Raw genomic sequence first — 16953 nt, forward strand, 5'->3', positions numbered from 1 at the left:
AATACATTACAAACTATTTTTTGGTTAAAATTTAGATTTTGTTATGAAAAAATACTTGCAAATACATCACAAACCTCTAAACACACTGCAAACCCCATCTAAACCATATAATTATGATTTTAGAACTCTCTTTTTCTTAAAAAAAAATAATAATAATTTTATGTTCATACTAACCCACGGTTTGTGGGGTTTACCAATAGACAGATTGAATTTCTGGGAAATTGTGATTCCTCTACCGTGAAATCGGCCACAAATAAATTATTTTAGTATTAATAAATGCATGATTTATGTTGATTTATTGATTTTGTTGTTGCTATTTTTTAACATTTAAATGGAAAAAAAAAATAAAAAGTGAAATTCATGGCTTTTTATTTATCTTTGAATATTTTATCATTGAATATTAATTATTGCAAAAAGTAAAATGTAAATGGCAATTTGTTTGATGTTAGATTCCTTTTAAAAACTAAATTATTTAAGATAAAAAATGCATATTGACTCAAGAAAATCAGTTTTAATACAGAATTTGATTATTGGGGCCATTTTTACCTACATTTCATATGGGGCCATTTTTTCCGGGGCCATTCTTACCGTACACCAGTAGTAGTAGTGGAGTGTTAGATTATTTAATGATTTTATACAAGTAATTTCGAATAGTGACACATACATGCAATTGCAAGTTGATTTTAACCACAGAAAGTTCGATTCTCAACCCCCAGATGGTGGTTCAAAAACCGACCGTGGGGATGACCAATGGATTCATTCTTAATCTTATTATGTTCCTTGCCGTGACGGGCTTATTGATCTTTTTCGACGATGTAACCACGTAAACGTAAATTCAACCTTACCGAAACCAAGCCATTGTGTCCAGCCCCAATAACAATCGCATCATAACTGCTCTTCAGCTCAGCAGATGATGATGCTTCGGAGGAGGTCGACGACGGTGATGATGATGAGAAAAAACGATTTGCAGTTGATGATGAAAGAGATGCTAGCGATTTATAAAATCTAGGGCTAATATATGTTTTTTGACCTCTTAGTAGTAAGTTTGACATCATAGAGTAATGGCCTGTTTATGCGAATCAAATGTTGATTTACTTTTGTAGCAGTGTATGGAGGCCTTGACCCTACTCACAGACCTTGGTCTCTGTGTATTTTTGTGTATATTCACTAATCTACAATCCAGACGTTGAAAAGTTCGGCCATGAAATTAATCTTATGACTGTATCTATTGTGCATAAGTAATATTCATAGGCATAGATCCCAGGGGGATGGGGATATATCCCCCCCCCCCAATATTTGACAAGGGGATGGTCCATTGTATCATCCCCCCCAATATTTTGACTATGTATGGGATAAATTAATGGAGTTTTACACACTTCAAAAGACTGTCACAGAAATAATTTGCTCTGTCTTACAAAGATGAAAATTAGCATAGGGCCTAATGTATTAATGTTGATAAAAAAATTATTTTATCTTTACCAATATAAGCTCTTCTTTCCTTAGATGTTAGATGTGCTTGCAAAGAGAGCCACATTTCACACTGAAGGGTGTACGACATCAGTAATGTTATGTCAATTCCAAGAATGTTAAGGTTATATCGGTTGAGGAATTTATTGATTAGGCCTATAATAGCAAATTCCATCAATTTATTTTGCAAAAATAATAATAATAATAATAATAATAATAATAACATAATAATAATAATAATAATAATAATAACATACAATCCTCATTTCCCGGTTAGTAATTTACCATACCTACCCCACCCCACCCCACATAGAAAACAATACCACATAGGGCTTATCTTATTTATAATATAGGCCACACACGTGTGTTTGAAACTAAATATAAGCATTTTCATCATGGTTTTATTTATTACAAACATATTCTTTCACCATCTATACACATTGAGGCCCTTCTTTTAGGTTAAAATGATCTCTTAAATTTGTCTTCCTTGAGTTTGGGACATGTGTTTAAACAACTTAAAAGGATAAAACTAAAAATGCCCTAAAAAATGCGCGCAAAATATTTTTGTGTTTTTAATTCTAATTTCGTCGGAATTGATGAAAACTCCCTAAAATGTGCAATCTATAGAGGAAATTGGCCTACCGGAACAAGAATGAGCGCAAAGAATTTGAGAATTTTAGGCACTTTCAGAGGATGCATTTGTCAAGGGGTGGGGAAAGATTTTCCAAATATGGATATTTTCCCCTTGTCCCCCGGTGTTTTTAATTCTAATCGTTGGAATTGATAAAACTCCCTAAAATGTGCAATTTAGAGGAAATTGGGCCATGTTAACAAGAAATGCGCGCAAAAATTGAGGTTTTTAGGCACTTTCAGGGGATGAAAGGGCATTTATAAAGGGGTGGGGAAGATTATCCAAAGATAGATATTTTCCCCTTGTCCCACAGTGGTTACGCCATCGGGCAGCATAGAAAGGAGTTATGACAGTTTTTGAAGTGGAGAAGGGGTTGCAGGGTGTTGTGAGTCTGGTCATTATGATATCTAATTCCTTTTTATTCTTGTCTTTATCTTTCTCTTCTCTTTTTCTTTCCTTTTCTTTTCCTCTTCTTTCTCTTTCCCTCCCTCTCTCCTCTTTCTTTTCTCTTATTACCCAGCCCGGTAGGAGTTTTCCCCCCCCCCCCCCCCGCCTGTTACGACACTGGCTAACATGCCAATCATTCCCCCCCCCCATGAAAAATATTTACTGAAATACATTTTAATGGAATAGAAAGAAAAGTGAAAGAATGGAAAAGGAAATTGAGAGAGAGGCAGAGGCAAATTGAAACAAAGGAAGGAAAATGAATTAAAAAGGAAGAGAAAAAGAAAGGAAAAGAAATTAAAAGAGGATTTTGAATTCGGCCTATTGTAATTTGTAATATATTAAAATTGTTTTAATATATAAATTATTTGTCTATGCTATTTTTATTATATATTTTTTTGTATGAGGGGCCGCTGATTTTTTAACTGAGTTACGGTAAGATATTTGCTTAGATGCACCTGACCATGTTTTTATGTTGCATTCATGTTGAAGTGAATGAACGAAAGTATGAATCATCAGAATGAATGAATAAATAAATGAATGAATAAATGAACTAGTAAGGTAAAGGAAAGAAAAGGTAAAGAAAGAAAAAGAGAAATATACGAAGGAACTATAAAGAGGAAGGAAAGGAAAATTAAGAAATTTAGATAGGCCTATATCGGAAACGAGTAAAAAAAAAGGAAAGGAAAGGGAAAGCGGAAAAAGAAAAGGAAAAGAAGAAAGCAAGAAAAACAAGTATTAGGCTACAGAAGAAAAGAAATGGACCAAAAACAAGTCATAAGGAAAAAACTGGGGAAACGACTAGAAAATGAAAGAAAATTTTAAAAGCATGAAAAAAATGAAAAACGAAAATGAACTTAAAACAACTGTTTTTAATGAATTATAACTTACCATAAACTAAATTTATTATAATATTTATATAATAGTTATATTCTAGATAAAAAATGAGTAGGAATCAGTGTGACCACTGCTTGGGTATTTACACAAGATCTTGGGTATTTTGACTTGGTCTTGGGTTCTTGGGTATTCCGTTCAAATCCTTGGGTATTTTATTTTTTCAAAGAAAATTAAATGTTTTTGTAATAGAGGAAGAATTAAGAAGTAACAAAGTATATGTCAGTCCATTCAAGTAAGCAAAACTCAACGAAGTGCCCATAACATTGTTAATTGACTGTTAATTGCTATAAACATGGGTTCAGAATTGTTTATTTGTGATTTGCGTTGCCATTGATCTTACCTAATTGGCATTACATAATAAAACTTGATCACTGATCTACTGATAACACTGGCCGACTGAGGGCGTATTTTTCTATCTGTATTATCACTTCATGAATATTAATTTTAATAATTAACACAAACAATTACAATAAAAAATGGTTTATAAATTGAACTAAAAGGAAAATATACATGCAAGAAACACGGGGGGTTTTTTTTCAAATTTTAATGCATTTTCAGGAAGCTTGGGTAATTTTGGGCATTTTTTTCTGAATCTTGGGTAATTTCGACCCAGACACTGGGTATATCAAAAATTGTGAGTGGTCACGCTGATAGGAATAATTACTCACCTTATTAAGTTTATTTGACTTGCGGTCCTATACCTGATATCTGGCCTATCAATTCACAATATCTTTTTATTATATAGTCCCGGCCGACGGGCTATTTGCGACTGCTGGTGAAATTAGACTAATTTCGCGCGGTTTTACTCATCATCATCTACCAATCCAATTTAAATTTCGCTAGCTATACAAAACAGAGGCACGTGCTTGCAGTCTGCAGAGTAAGTACAGTATTTCACTCAATAGAACTTGTATTGTATATTCTGATATTTAATTTAATAACATATTGGTAACAAATTGTTCAAGTCAATGTGTTAGCAGGGAATATTAGTCTAGGCCTGGATAAAAATATCCCTGGCTTCTAATCTTCGGAGTACTAATTAACACAGATCTCCGGTTGGCGGTGATGGTGTAACCCCATCCATACTTCGGTTTGGGTGCTAGCTTGGTGTTTTTTGTTTTTTTTTCCCCGGCTTTTTTCCTTGTGTTCTTGACTTCATTATTGTCAAGCGCATAGAGACCTCGTTTATTTGCGCTATATAAATCCATCTATTATTATTATTATTATTATTATTATTATTATTATTATTATTATTGTTATTATTATTATTATTATTATTATTAATCTAAAAATATCAGCCAGGCCTGGCCTAGGCTAGCCCTAGCCCGCATCCAGGGCTAGGCAGGCCCTCTAGAGCTGGGTAGGAGCAGGAGCTGTTCCCTGGTAGGAGTACTTGATTGATTGATTGAAAGAAAGTACGACGCGACTGGGGGCCTTCTCGTCTGCCGGTGTTTGCATTCTCTCTCTTGACAGGATGGTGAGGAAGGCGTTAATTGTTATCTAATAGGCTATCTACCAGCCTAGCTAGGACAGGCACCACATGATAAATTCAAAGTTGAATATAAAACGTCCCTGGTTACGGTTTTATAATAAACATTTGAAGTTTCTGAGCACGTAAAATAGTTAGTTGCATGTTAACAATAATATTATTTCTGTCACTTTTTGCCATATATTTCTGTTAATTTTTGTAAATGCTAAAAAATGTACATTTTGATTGTAAATTTTTACTGCAAATTACATTGGTCATGTAGCCTTAATACTCATTAAGGACCCGAAAATTATAAATTTTTCAGATGACCTTTGACCCACAATTCTAAAATCGAAATTCACAAACTAAAATACAATAAAAACTATATACAGTACATAAATATAAATATATGAAAAAATTTATTACCAGAATTAATCTGGAAGTAAAACTATCCCCCGCCGGACACCACGGTATTTTTGAGTCTAGGTTTCGGGCCTGGAAATAATAATTACCGTATGTACTAGATTAAGTTACACAAATGAAAATAAAAATATTACCAGCGGTAATCTAGAAGTAAAACTATCCCCCACCGGACTTCAAATGACGAAATTCATTTCATTTCATTGGCCGTTACGCATGACGTAATCCTCTCGCAACAAAAACTAGCAATGTCTCACAATTCTCTCAAAATCATCCTATGTTTAATATCCACTTCAATCCTTAATATTTAACTATTGTTTTAGATACTCATTAGCTAAAAGTATATTTTAATACTTTAAGTATCATTTACTGTAGTTAACTTTTTTAACTCATTTATTTTATTTACATGAAAAATATTGCCGTTTATATGCAGCACTTTCGTTAAGATCGTTATGGTTTAACTCGCGACAATGTGTAAACGACGGCCGATCAACAGCTGATCGTCGGTTTTGCGATGGCAAAAAAAAAATTATTGCTACGCCTCGTATTTTACATTCATATTTGGCAAATAAACTCTTAGATATATATACAGTATAAACTAATCTTCGTTATTAAAAAATTGAACTTTATTACTCGCAATTCTCTGGAAAAAACGACGAATTTTAATGAAATTTTCAAAAGCTGATAACTTTGATAAAAGTTGACCAATTTCGGAAAAAATCAAAATGGTGTACTACTTCGACCCCTGAGTGACCTGACTGACCTGATGAAAACGTCTCAACCAATCAAAAAGCATTTTATATTAATATTTTCTTAAGGGCTTTGTTGACAAAAACATGCTTGGCTGAACTGGGTTAATGGCACTAATTGAAGTGCGTGACGTCACATCGTGTGGTACCTACCTAGTATGGGATCATGCAGACAAAGCTTTTATCATACCAGACATGTCAACCTGTACGCATTCGCCGTAAGTCTTACGCATTCCAATGAAATCTTACGGTCTTACGCAACACTGGCAAAACTTGCGCTTAGGCCAAATAAAATAAATTGTTTGTTTGCCTTCTTTTTTTTTTTAAATGATAAATAGGGGCAGGTGGAAAAAGTTTTTTTTTTATTTAGGGCAAATAGAAAAATTTATTAGATTATCACTCCCGCCCGCATCAAAAATTTGGGAAATATTGATGCGGGAATAAAAAAAAAATGTTTTTGCCACATCAATTATTTCAACATCATAAAAATAGCAATGCAATTTTGTGACTTCAGATACATTTTCTTTAAAAAACTATAAAATGAAACCACTAGCTAAATATAAACAGTCCCACCCTCATCGATGAAAACAGAAGCGAAATAATCCGATTAAAAAAAATTAAAAAAAACCGCCCTCCCTCATCGATTTTTTTTTTTTAAAAGAATGATAATCTAATAATTTTTTCCATGTGCCTGTATTTATTATTTTTTAAAAAATACTCATCAGGTGGAATAAAAGTAACACACAGAGGCCTAGAATGGCAATATCTTACATCAGACAACAACTTTAGACTAATTTGTAGGGCATCTGGCAAAAAATAGAGATAAATTCACTCACATTTTTTTTTTATTTTTTTTTAAAGAAAAAAGCTAAAAAAAAACTTTTTTTAAGTTTTTACGAAATGGGATAGGGTGAATAGTTACAGCCACTTTTTCATTGTTTTCACAATAATTTTACAGAAATATGTGAAGAATAAGTTGTCTAGGGACAATTTAACTAAATATTCTGGTGGAATGTTATTTGTTTGGGACTTCCAGACTATTTATTCATGGGTCTAGGCTTATGATAAAATTTCTCTAGTATTTTTGGCTATTTTCGTACATCCGTAATGATGCAAAATTCAGCCCCCCCCACAATTCCAAAAATCCTAGATACGCCCTTCCCGAAACCAGCATCCATCATGGCCAAAAAAGAGGACTCAAGTCCCACCACCTTCCCCCTGTTTTCCCTTTATTGAAAGTACCCAAGGCAAAAAAAATCATGCTCAATTAAAAATCCCCTTATTTTGCGACCTAGTTCTCCTCACTTAGTGATAAAAATATTACTTTACATTAGTCTATACTTTGAATAAATCAAAGAAAAAATATATGCAGCAAACTTTCTCCAAAGAGTATGAAATATCATGTATTGATTATAAAAATGTCACTGCAAAATTTTTATATGTAACTTTAGATGGAAATAATATTTGGTAATATTAAGAAAGAAAGAATATTTGGCATATATTATTTTGTCTGTAGAACATTCAGTTGATTCTTTCCCCACAGCATAAATATTTGTTCACAGTGAGTGGAATATATACAGTATTTGTTTGCTTTTAGATTTAAATATAGTGATAAACTTGTATAGCTGTTCAAGATGCCAACAGCACTGTCAGAGTATGAGAAGATTCGATTAAAAAACATTGAAGACAATAAGAAAGTTCTTGCTGAACTTGGCTTGATCAACCCAGTAAGTATTATTAGTTTTTTTGATGGAGATCCAGAATTGGTGTAGGCCTATTAAGCAGTATAGAAATAATAGAATTGTAAATAATCCAATATCCAAATATCATTTATAAAAAATGGATATAAAAATGTTAGTATTATTCAGAAAACTCCATCATCCAAAGAGCTGCTAATTAATAGGTTCTTTTTCCCTGAAATCTAATCAAATTTACTTACTTGCTCAGTTTGAAAGATTTCCAAAAGTTGTGAAAAAGACTGTCAAACGGAAGCGAGAAGCACGCCCAGAGCCACCACGGAAGGTGATTGTTCGTGAAGATGGCACCGAGTTCCAAACGAATAACGGTAGTGATTTTGCTGATGGCCATCGTCGCTCCCGAAGGCTCAAAGGCCAGGTAAGTCTAATAATATCTATGAAAAAAAAATTGGCCTACAATTTGCCAAGAATATCTTAATAGTATAGCTCCATATTACATATTGATTGTAAGACCTCCTATCAAATTATGCAAAATTTTGAATTCCCTTTACCTATCCCTGATCACTATTACTAACACGTATCACTTTGCAGCATCCTTGTGTTGTCCAGTTTTCTTGTCACCCATTTTGTTGGCTCTTTTCCCTTTTTGGGCTAGTTTTGTTTGTGCTTTTTTCTCGTATGTGTGTGTCTTGTTTTTGGTTTTTTGTTCTGTATTTTTTTTTTTTTTTTTAGTCTATTCAGGGCAGCCCTACACAAGCTCCGCTTTCTGGGTTTTCGTCCCTCTAACTTGGCAAGTTATTTATTATACTTGTAGCATTATTTTTGAGAAATAAATGTTCTTTTGAACTTCAACTTGTATTCTGGAAAAATAATTTGAAATCATTCAAATGTAAAATCCCTCATTGTAGCTCTTTAAACACAGCAGCAATCCCAGCTAATAGATTTTTTTAGGTGGGTGGGTGGGGTTCCAGGCTAGCTTGGCTTGGGCTTAAATCCACTGTGAGAATAATGATCATGATAATCGCCAGGGTAACGAGATAGATGATGTAAAGCCGAGCACTCATTGCGCCCAACGGACGTCGGCCGCCGCGATTCTATGTGGAACTCCACGACGCATGCGCACTGAGTCATTTTTAAGGACAGTCAGTTCATACTGCCTCCGACAATCAGCAGACTACGTTGAGATGTCTAGCGCTCACAGACAGCAGAGTTGGGGGTCGTCGTAGTGAATGCCAGGCTTAACGTAACAAGTCATGTGCAAAAAGGGGTTTCATGTTACTAACTGTAACATAGATAAGTAATATATATAACATTACACATGTAGATAGATGTATGACTGTATTGTACATTTTATAATGAATCATTTGTGAACAAATATTTATTTTGTTATTATTCACATTACTTTTTGGTGAACAATTTTTAATTTTTTTTCAAAATTTGAAAAAATCTAAAGCCTTTTATGAAAGGCCTAATTATTTTTTTTTTGTGAAATCGAAATGCAAAATAGAAAGTATAAATCTAAAAACATTGGAAACCAAATGAATGAATTTACATTTTTTAGCTGCTTATATTGAGAGCTTTTGCAGGGCACGGTTACTGTAAGCGATGGAGGCAGTTTGATTGGTGCTCCGTTGATGTTTTTCTTACGCCGCTGCTTCCGGTGAAACTCTCACACTAGGCACTGGCAGTTGATATTCCCTGCTTGTATCTTTATAAGTGACTTTATCAGATTTGTTTGGTTTTCGTGTCTACTACCCCTTTGGGGGTCAGTAGACGCTTTTTCGTCTGGCAATTGACTTTGTAAGAGTAAATCTGGTGGAGGATAATGATGGGATGGTTCTGATGGGCTAAAGATAAAAATTAAAAGTAAAGTTTATGAAATAGGATGCCATGCTACATAAGACCTGTCCTAGAAAGGACTAAAATGTCAACAATCTGTTACTTGTACAGTAGAACCTCGTTTTTACGTACCCCAGTTATACGAACCCTCTGTTTTACGTACGCCTCGTATCGACGATGACATCATCAAAAACCCCAAAAATATTCAAAACAAATGGCCCTTTTGAGAGCAACCATAAGTAAAAAGAATATAACAATAAACTATAACAATAAACAAACCATAATGCAACGTATTTTCATTAAACAGCAATGTTGATTGAGTCTAATACCGGGTTGTTATAATCTAAAGCCACGTGAACTGAGTGAGATGAACGACCGACGGTGCTCAAAATTATTGCTTTCCTCCTTAGCTTCGTGTGGCAAACCATGGAAGAACTCGTCTGGTCGAATTTTCTACACGAAGCTGAGTAGACATAGTTTCGTACACGAACGCTTGTCGCCCAGTGCATAGCACATGGTTGCTGTTTCACATACAAGAACGCTAATTGGTTGGCACATCTCTGTTGTTTAGAATAGGCATGAAGGGGAATTCCCAAGTTATACCATTGTCGTATAGGTAATCTACAATATTTTTATGTTCTTTATTTTAGTTAAATAAAAGATATAAAGTGATGAATTAATACACTAGACACATGGTTTTATTTGAACACTTTATTATGACAACGTAAAGTGATGAATAAAAACACTAAACACATGGTTTTATTCGTAGGCCTAGGCCTAGAGGCTAGGTCTAGCCCAGGTATCATCGTTCGTTCGTACATACGTTTATTGAGCATTACGTAGGTATTAGGTCAAAGGTTACCACAAATTTAACCCAACCTCTATTTTACGAATCCCCCGATTTACGTACGCCCTCTGGTCCCGTACCATACGTAAAATCGAGGTTCTACTGTACAGTTATTCAAGTGAATCACCAACACAGAAAGCTGCTGGATAAGACCTGTGCCAGAAAGTTTACTAAGTGGCCGACAGTCTGTTACTTGTACAGTTATTCAAGTGAATTTCCAACACTGGAAGCGTGGGTGAGTTAAAAGTAGCCAAAAATAAACAAACCAGAAAACTATGTCGGGTAGTAGACACACACTTTCACTAGGAACCTATTTTTTATTTTCTATTCTTTTATCTTGGATGTCTTTTGTTTGTAAGTTTGGATTTGTTTTTGGAGATATGAATTTAAAAAAGAAAAAAATTATTTTTCAGAAAGCTCTGGAAGGAAAGGAGCTGCTAGTAGATGATGTATCGTACAACAATGATGTAGCCTACAAGCCAAAGAAAGCACCTCCAAGGGAGAATTCCTTTGGAGTAATTCCAGGTAGATTTATGAAAAACATATATAAGTTTGTGTTATTAAATGATAAAGGTTTTCTCATTTTATTGATGTTAATTGCACACTCATATCATTTCATGTTCATTTTGGATGACTTGTTTGCCAATGATGTAATTGAGTTGTTGCACTAGTGTGTATTGAATACAGACTGTAAATGAGTTATATTAGGACTTAAATATAGAATCAATAATGGCTTGTATCACTTTTTTCGGAATTTGTTTAATACTATCTTAGGAGCTTTAACATTGTCTAGAATTACATTTTCTCCCACTTTAACTCACCAATTATATATCTTATTATGCATGTCCCGAATTCTTAGTTCTGTAATTTGTTAACAAATATTTATTGCATACCTTTTTGGTAATTAGTTTGATTGAAACAAATTTATGAAAATCTATTTCTCAAAATCCAGGAATGCTATAATATTACTCAGTAATATCTAGGGCTTGAAGGAGCTAATTTTAAACAATTCAATTCAGTCAATTGCTTTTACTTGCAACTTACACTTAGGTTTGTATACCGGGTACAGCAAGTGACAAGGCCAAAGGAAGTGAGACACACTCGCCCTGCGAGAAAAATTTTAAATCACTCATCCTAAAGATTAAACATACTCAAGTATCTGAAATACATAATACCAATACATTATTAAAATTTAAATTTTAGCTACAACTTGTTGTTACTTGTTTGTGTTTATATAACGCCTTTTCTTTAGGTTACAAAGCGCTTTATTTTCTCTGTTAATTGTGTCAACGTGTTCCTGCCATATTGGTGCAGTAGCAAGCAACCCTACCAGGTACCCACTTATACTCCTGGGTGGAGAGTAGCAATGCAGTCAAAGTGCCTTGCTCAAGGACAAATACAACAAAGTGCATAGCAAGCGATTGAAACCCCTACCTCGAGGCTGGGAAACCAACTGTCCTGCGCCAACCCACTTCCGCAATTTTCTTTTTATAAAATGTGGGTCAGTTTACAAGTGTTTTGATTACAGATCGCAAGTAATCATTTGATTATAAAAATAATGATAATGAAATATTCAAATATGGAATTTTCTTTTTTTTTAGCTCCAATGAGGAGCTCTTGAAACGATCGGCTGATTGATTAATAGATCTTTTTTAGATCTACTGCCTCTATTATACTGCCCTCATGTGGCTGATTGCTTAATAGTTGATTGATTAATAGATCTTTTTGAGCTCTACTGCCTCTATTATACTGCCTTCATGAGGAGCTCTAGAAACACTTGGTTGATTGATTAATAGTTGATTGATTAATAGATCATCTTTTTTAGATCTACTGCCTCTATTATACTGCCCTCCTTTGAGCTTTTGAGATTAAAAGAACTTGTTTATTTTTAGGAGTGGAGGTAGGTACTTGGTGGTGGTCAAGAATGGAATGTTCAGCTGCTGGGATCCATAGGCCTACCGTGGCTGGCATCCATGGAAATGAACAGGAGGGATGCTATTCATTGGCGTTGTCCGGAGGTTACGAAGATGATGTTGACCTTGGTGACTGTTTCACATACACTGGTTCAGGTAACGTGATGATGAATGTAACATTGGTGTATCTAGGAGTGATAGTCCTTAAATGGGTGGCTTATGGGGTGCGAAGGTGAAATTGGGGTTGGGCTCGATACGTGCTAGCTACTACTAGCTAGCTACTTGAACATGATTTTTACGCCACTGGCGGGGGTGGGGGAAAAGACCGGTGATCCCACTCCCCTCCCAGCTATAATACTCACCCTAAACACAAATTCAAAATGCTTATACATTTTCAGAATTCAAAGGTTCTAACTTTTTATACTGGAGAAATATTTCTGCCTTTACTGCATAGAATAAAAAATAGTAATTCTAGTTTTTGCTTCAAACATTTTCGGTAGAGAGGGGTGGGTGACTGGGGGTGCCAGCTTTTTTGGGGAAAGGTGCGTATCTCACTGGAATGTAGCTAACAAATACTGTATAGTACTCATAGTTTATTAAGTGGAATCCAACAATTTTTATAAAAGGTTCTCAATAAATATATTTAAGAATTGACTGTATAAACAATGACAATGGTCCGAAGTAAAAAACCACTTCTAAGAAATTGGAAAGGAGTTTTCCTAACACATCTTATTTTATTTTGCTGCACTTGATGATACCCATCACCAGCTGACATCCAGACAATTGATAATACACTTGTAAAAACATGCTAGCATGAATTTGTGGGAGATGGGTTGGTTTCCAGGAGATTTTTGCTTGCTTGTGAGAGTGTGGGAGGGTGTCCTGATTTCTGGCAGATTCTCACTGTTCGTGGGTGAAATCAACTGTATAATGTTCCAATATTCTCCATAGAAAATAAATAAGTAGCTATAATAAACTGTGGATGTTTTGTTTTCATAGGCGGGCGAGACCTCAAAGGGACAAAAAGCAACCCAAAGAACTTACGAACTGCACCCCAATCCAAAGACCAAACCTTAACAAGAGGTAATTTTCTATTCATACACTTGTTTATTTCTCACTTTTTTTTTCGCTAGAACAAGCTGCTGTCTTTAATCCATGAAGCTTCGTCCTTGTCTGTTTTCAAGACACAACTGAAAACACTTCTTTTCAGTCTCTCTAATTAATATGTTCTCTTTTCGTTTGTTTTTTTCTCGTTTTTGTTTCTTAAGGATATTTTAGATTAATCACTAGTATCACTAGAGCACCTGTGAATGCTTTTTGTGCCATGTGTCTCAAATTGCTGGAGAACGCTTCAGTGATGCTGATTCGCTCTCAATTTGATTCTCTGGTAAATTGTTACTGGTTAGTTTTAGAATAGTTCATGGGTTGGTTTTATTTTCTTTAAGCTCTTCAAGATGATTTTTAATAGAAGCAATGCAGATAAAAGTGTCTTGCTCAAGGACACAGGCGAAATGCAAAGTGAGGGATTGAAACCCCAATCTGCAGGTTGGAAAAACCAAATGTTTTAAGACTCCTACATGCTGTGATATGCTTACCCCCACCTTCACTTTGATCCTGTGTAGACATGATGTCAAAAATGTTTCTGTACATTAATATAATTTCTACTTTGATTACAGTAAATTTGGCTTTGAGTCGCAATGCAGAAAACGGTCGACCTGTGCGGGTCATTCGTGGCTACAAACTTGATAGTCCGTTTGCCCCTGATGACGGATACCGCTATGATGGTTTGTAAAACAGCATTAATTTAACCAATAAAAATGCTTCTGTTTGTTGTTTACCATAGACACGAAGAAGTATTTTAATTTTAATGAAAAATATAGAAAAAGACAAAATTTAAAACTCTGCTTTACTTAAATTGTATATTAGAAAAGTTGTTAAAAAAGATTTTTCAAGCCAGTGTTTGGATGCATCTCCTTCAGCTGGAGGGCTGAAATACAAGTTACGATAGCGCACCGTCTTTCGGATGAGACATTCAAGCCGTTGGTCCTATGTGCAGTATGGCCCATGTGCTTGTTAAAGAACGCAGTATACTCTTCGGAAAAGAATAGGGGATTGTCTCCCGGTGTACTGCCAAATTTACCATCAGAAGGATCCCAAAACAAGTCTTCAGACTCCCGGGTTATCCTTGGTGTGATGCACAACAAAATACTTATCTATCTATCTATCTATCTATCTATCTATCAATATTAACATTACTGTTATGCATTACAGATCCTTAATTTGGCAGATACTGTAATGTGTTTTATGGTCTTATGTTTAAAAGCAAAAAATGAAATTTAAAAATGATCAGGATATTTAAAAAAAAGATCAAAATCTTCATTAGAGGTAGTAAACTTTTAATACGATGCCCACTCCTTACTTTTCATCCACTTTTTCGTACAAGCCCTTTGTCCGGCAAAGCCCAGGGTACAGTAGGATTTGAATGAGTAGCGTTGTTAGCTTTTACAAATACTCTAAAAGAAAACAGGTTCTCGTAATCTCAAAAGCTCTGTTGAGGGCAGTATAATAGAGGCAGTAGATCTAAAAAAGATCCATTAATTAACCAACTATTAATAAATCAACCAAAGTTTCTTCCAAGTGAGGGCAGTATAATAGAGAAAGTAGAGTAAAAATGATCTACAGTATTATCAACTATTAATCAGTCAGCCTCGTGGGGGCAGTATAATAGAGGCAGTAGAGCCAAAAGATCTATTAATTAATCAGTCACATGTTTCTCATCAGAGCTAAAAATTAGTCAAACATTGGCTTTAAATTAGGCACGTAGTGCTGAAAATTTGCATTTTGATTGAAAAGAGTATTTCTCCACCCTCAAAATTGCCCAATTTTGTGTTCTGCTACTCTATTTAAAGACTTGACCTGGTTTGTGATAATGTTGCATATTCTTCTATTTCACAGGTCTATATAAAGTTGAGAAATACTGGTTTACAACTGGGCTGTCTGGATTTGGAGTCTTTAAGTACGCCCTAAGACGCATTGAGGATCAGGCTCCGCCCCCGTGGGATCTGATCGACAGAAATGAAAGTCCAATCAAGAACAAGTCAATCAAAGACGAGGAAACTGAAATCTTGGATGAAAAACATAACACAATCAAAAGTAAATTTTTAAAGCTTTAAATTTGTATTAGTTAAATTTGCAAGTATACACAATAAATCAAATCATTGTTATCTTGAAGTTTGTTGTAGGTTTACTGGATGAATTAAAATGTTAACAATAAAATACACTTAATGCAAATATAATGTTCAGTTAATAGAAATTAATTCAGAAATCTGATTGTCATTTATTGTTATTGGGTAATATATTTTTGCTGCGAAGCAGCCAATTCATATTCTTGACAGCAATTTGACCTCTGAAAGGTCATTGTTTGTCAAAAAACAAGGGCCTAAGACGATTGAAAAGCGGAGCCTTATCCTACTCTAGTCCTAGACTAGCAGGATGGTATTAGGCCTAGCCTTGAAGGGACGAAGGTCCCAAACAATGTCGCTCCTTGATAGCTAACATTGTCTATTTAACATCACAATAATTCATTATTAGACCTATAGTTGTTTTTTGAATTGTACTCCACAAATCTCAGCCGATACCTCACACAACTCGTTAACGTCTCGTATCTATTGTCGTGACGTCATGGCTCTCTGGGTCACACTTGATGTCTCGCACTTGTGATCAAATAACACGCTGGCTCGCACTTTGGCAACACTCTTTGGCAGTCAACTCGCCCCTAGAAAACCTGCCCTTGGAAACTTGCCCCATAAAAAAATGTACACTTCCTAGACCATGCAGTCTTCAAAATTAAAATTGTAACCTTTGGTAATCAACTACATTTTCCACATACATAGAAATTTTTGAAACTTTCACCACTATAGACACGTTTTGACAAAAATGAAGAATTACGACTTTGTTACCCAATGAGAAGTGTTCTAATATAGACAATGGGTCGTGTCTCATATTATTTGTTATATTTTTATTATTCATTATTTTCACTTGACTCGCATAAATAATTTTGTTCGAAGAAAATTTATATGCAGTTGTACTTCGCAGCACTTCACTTGCAATTTGCAATTTCTAGTTTTAAATATATTTATAATAGGCATTTTTACCTCTAACATAACCATTTGTCAATAACGGTACAGAGTAAAGGATGCGATCATCTCCTAACTCCACTGCACGCCAATAATAGTCCTCTTCAATCGTCTCACTTTTAGATTTTATAAAATCATCAACATTCTCAAAATCAGGGTTGTTGTACCAGCGTGAAAGGCCTCCACGAGTTCCTAAGAAAGACATCAGGATACCATTTCTGTTGTAAATAAACCAGGAATTTAGTCATAATCATTGAATCAAATTGGTGTTTTATATTGTATTAACACGCTAATAAATTTACCTTCAAACCTAATCAATCAATCATGTTTATTAGATATTAGAATATTAGTATTTATTTTGTGAATTAATTTACACAAGTTGTATATTTAGGGTTAAAAGGGGAGGGGATTAATAGAGTAAGGTATTAATAGGGGTGGGTTGTGC

General features: G+C 34.7%; 2 protein-coding genes across 3 annotated transcripts in view; one reads left to right on the forward strand and one right to left on the reverse strand.

Moving 5' to 3' along the window:
• Window positions 1-1128, reverse strand: part of LOC117111023 (pyridine nucleotide-disulfide oxidoreductase domain-containing protein 2-like) — a 24338-nt gene extending 23210 nt beyond the window's left edge. The window contains exon 1 of the mRNA XM_033253883.1: window positions 846-1128. Within this exon, the coding sequence (XP_033109774.1) occupies window positions 846-1055 (210 nt within the window). The 5' untranslated portion in view covers window positions 1056-1128. The remainder of the gene's footprint in view (window positions 1-845) is intronic.
• Window positions 1129-4056: 2928 nt separating this feature from the next.
• LOC117111024 (E3 ubiquitin-protein ligase ORTHRUS 2-like) overlaps window positions 4057-16953 on the forward strand; it is a 15148-nt gene continuing 2251 nt past the window's right edge. The window contains exons 1-8 of one of the 2 annotated variants that reach the window (XM_033253884.1): window positions 4057-4319; window positions 7674-7803; window positions 8024-8191; window positions 10873-10984; window positions 12352-12528; window positions 13372-13455; window positions 14049-14156; window positions 15328-15525. In XM_033253884.1, the coding sequence (XP_033109775.1) occupies window positions 7711-7803; window positions 8024-8191; window positions 10873-10984; window positions 12352-12528; window positions 13372-13455; window positions 14049-14156; window positions 15328-15525 (940 nt within the window). In that variant the 5' untranslated portion in view covers window positions 4057-4319; window positions 7674-7710. Of the gene's footprint in view, window positions 4320-6145; window positions 6295-7673; window positions 7804-8023; window positions 8192-10872; window positions 10985-12351; window positions 12529-13371; window positions 13456-14048; window positions 14157-15327; window positions 15526-16953 lie in introns of those variants that run through there. The other variant, XM_033253885.1, reaches the window with a different exon arrangement.

This window comes from Anneissia japonica, unplaced genomic scaffold, assembly GCF_011630105.1.
Source record: "Anneissia japonica isolate Jap-2015-1 unplaced genomic scaffold, ASM1163010v1 scaffold573_len2283161_cov171, whole genome shotgun sequence".
Lineage (NCBI taxonomy): Eukaryota > Metazoa > Echinodermata > Crinoidea > Comatulida > Comatulidae > Anneissia > Anneissia japonica.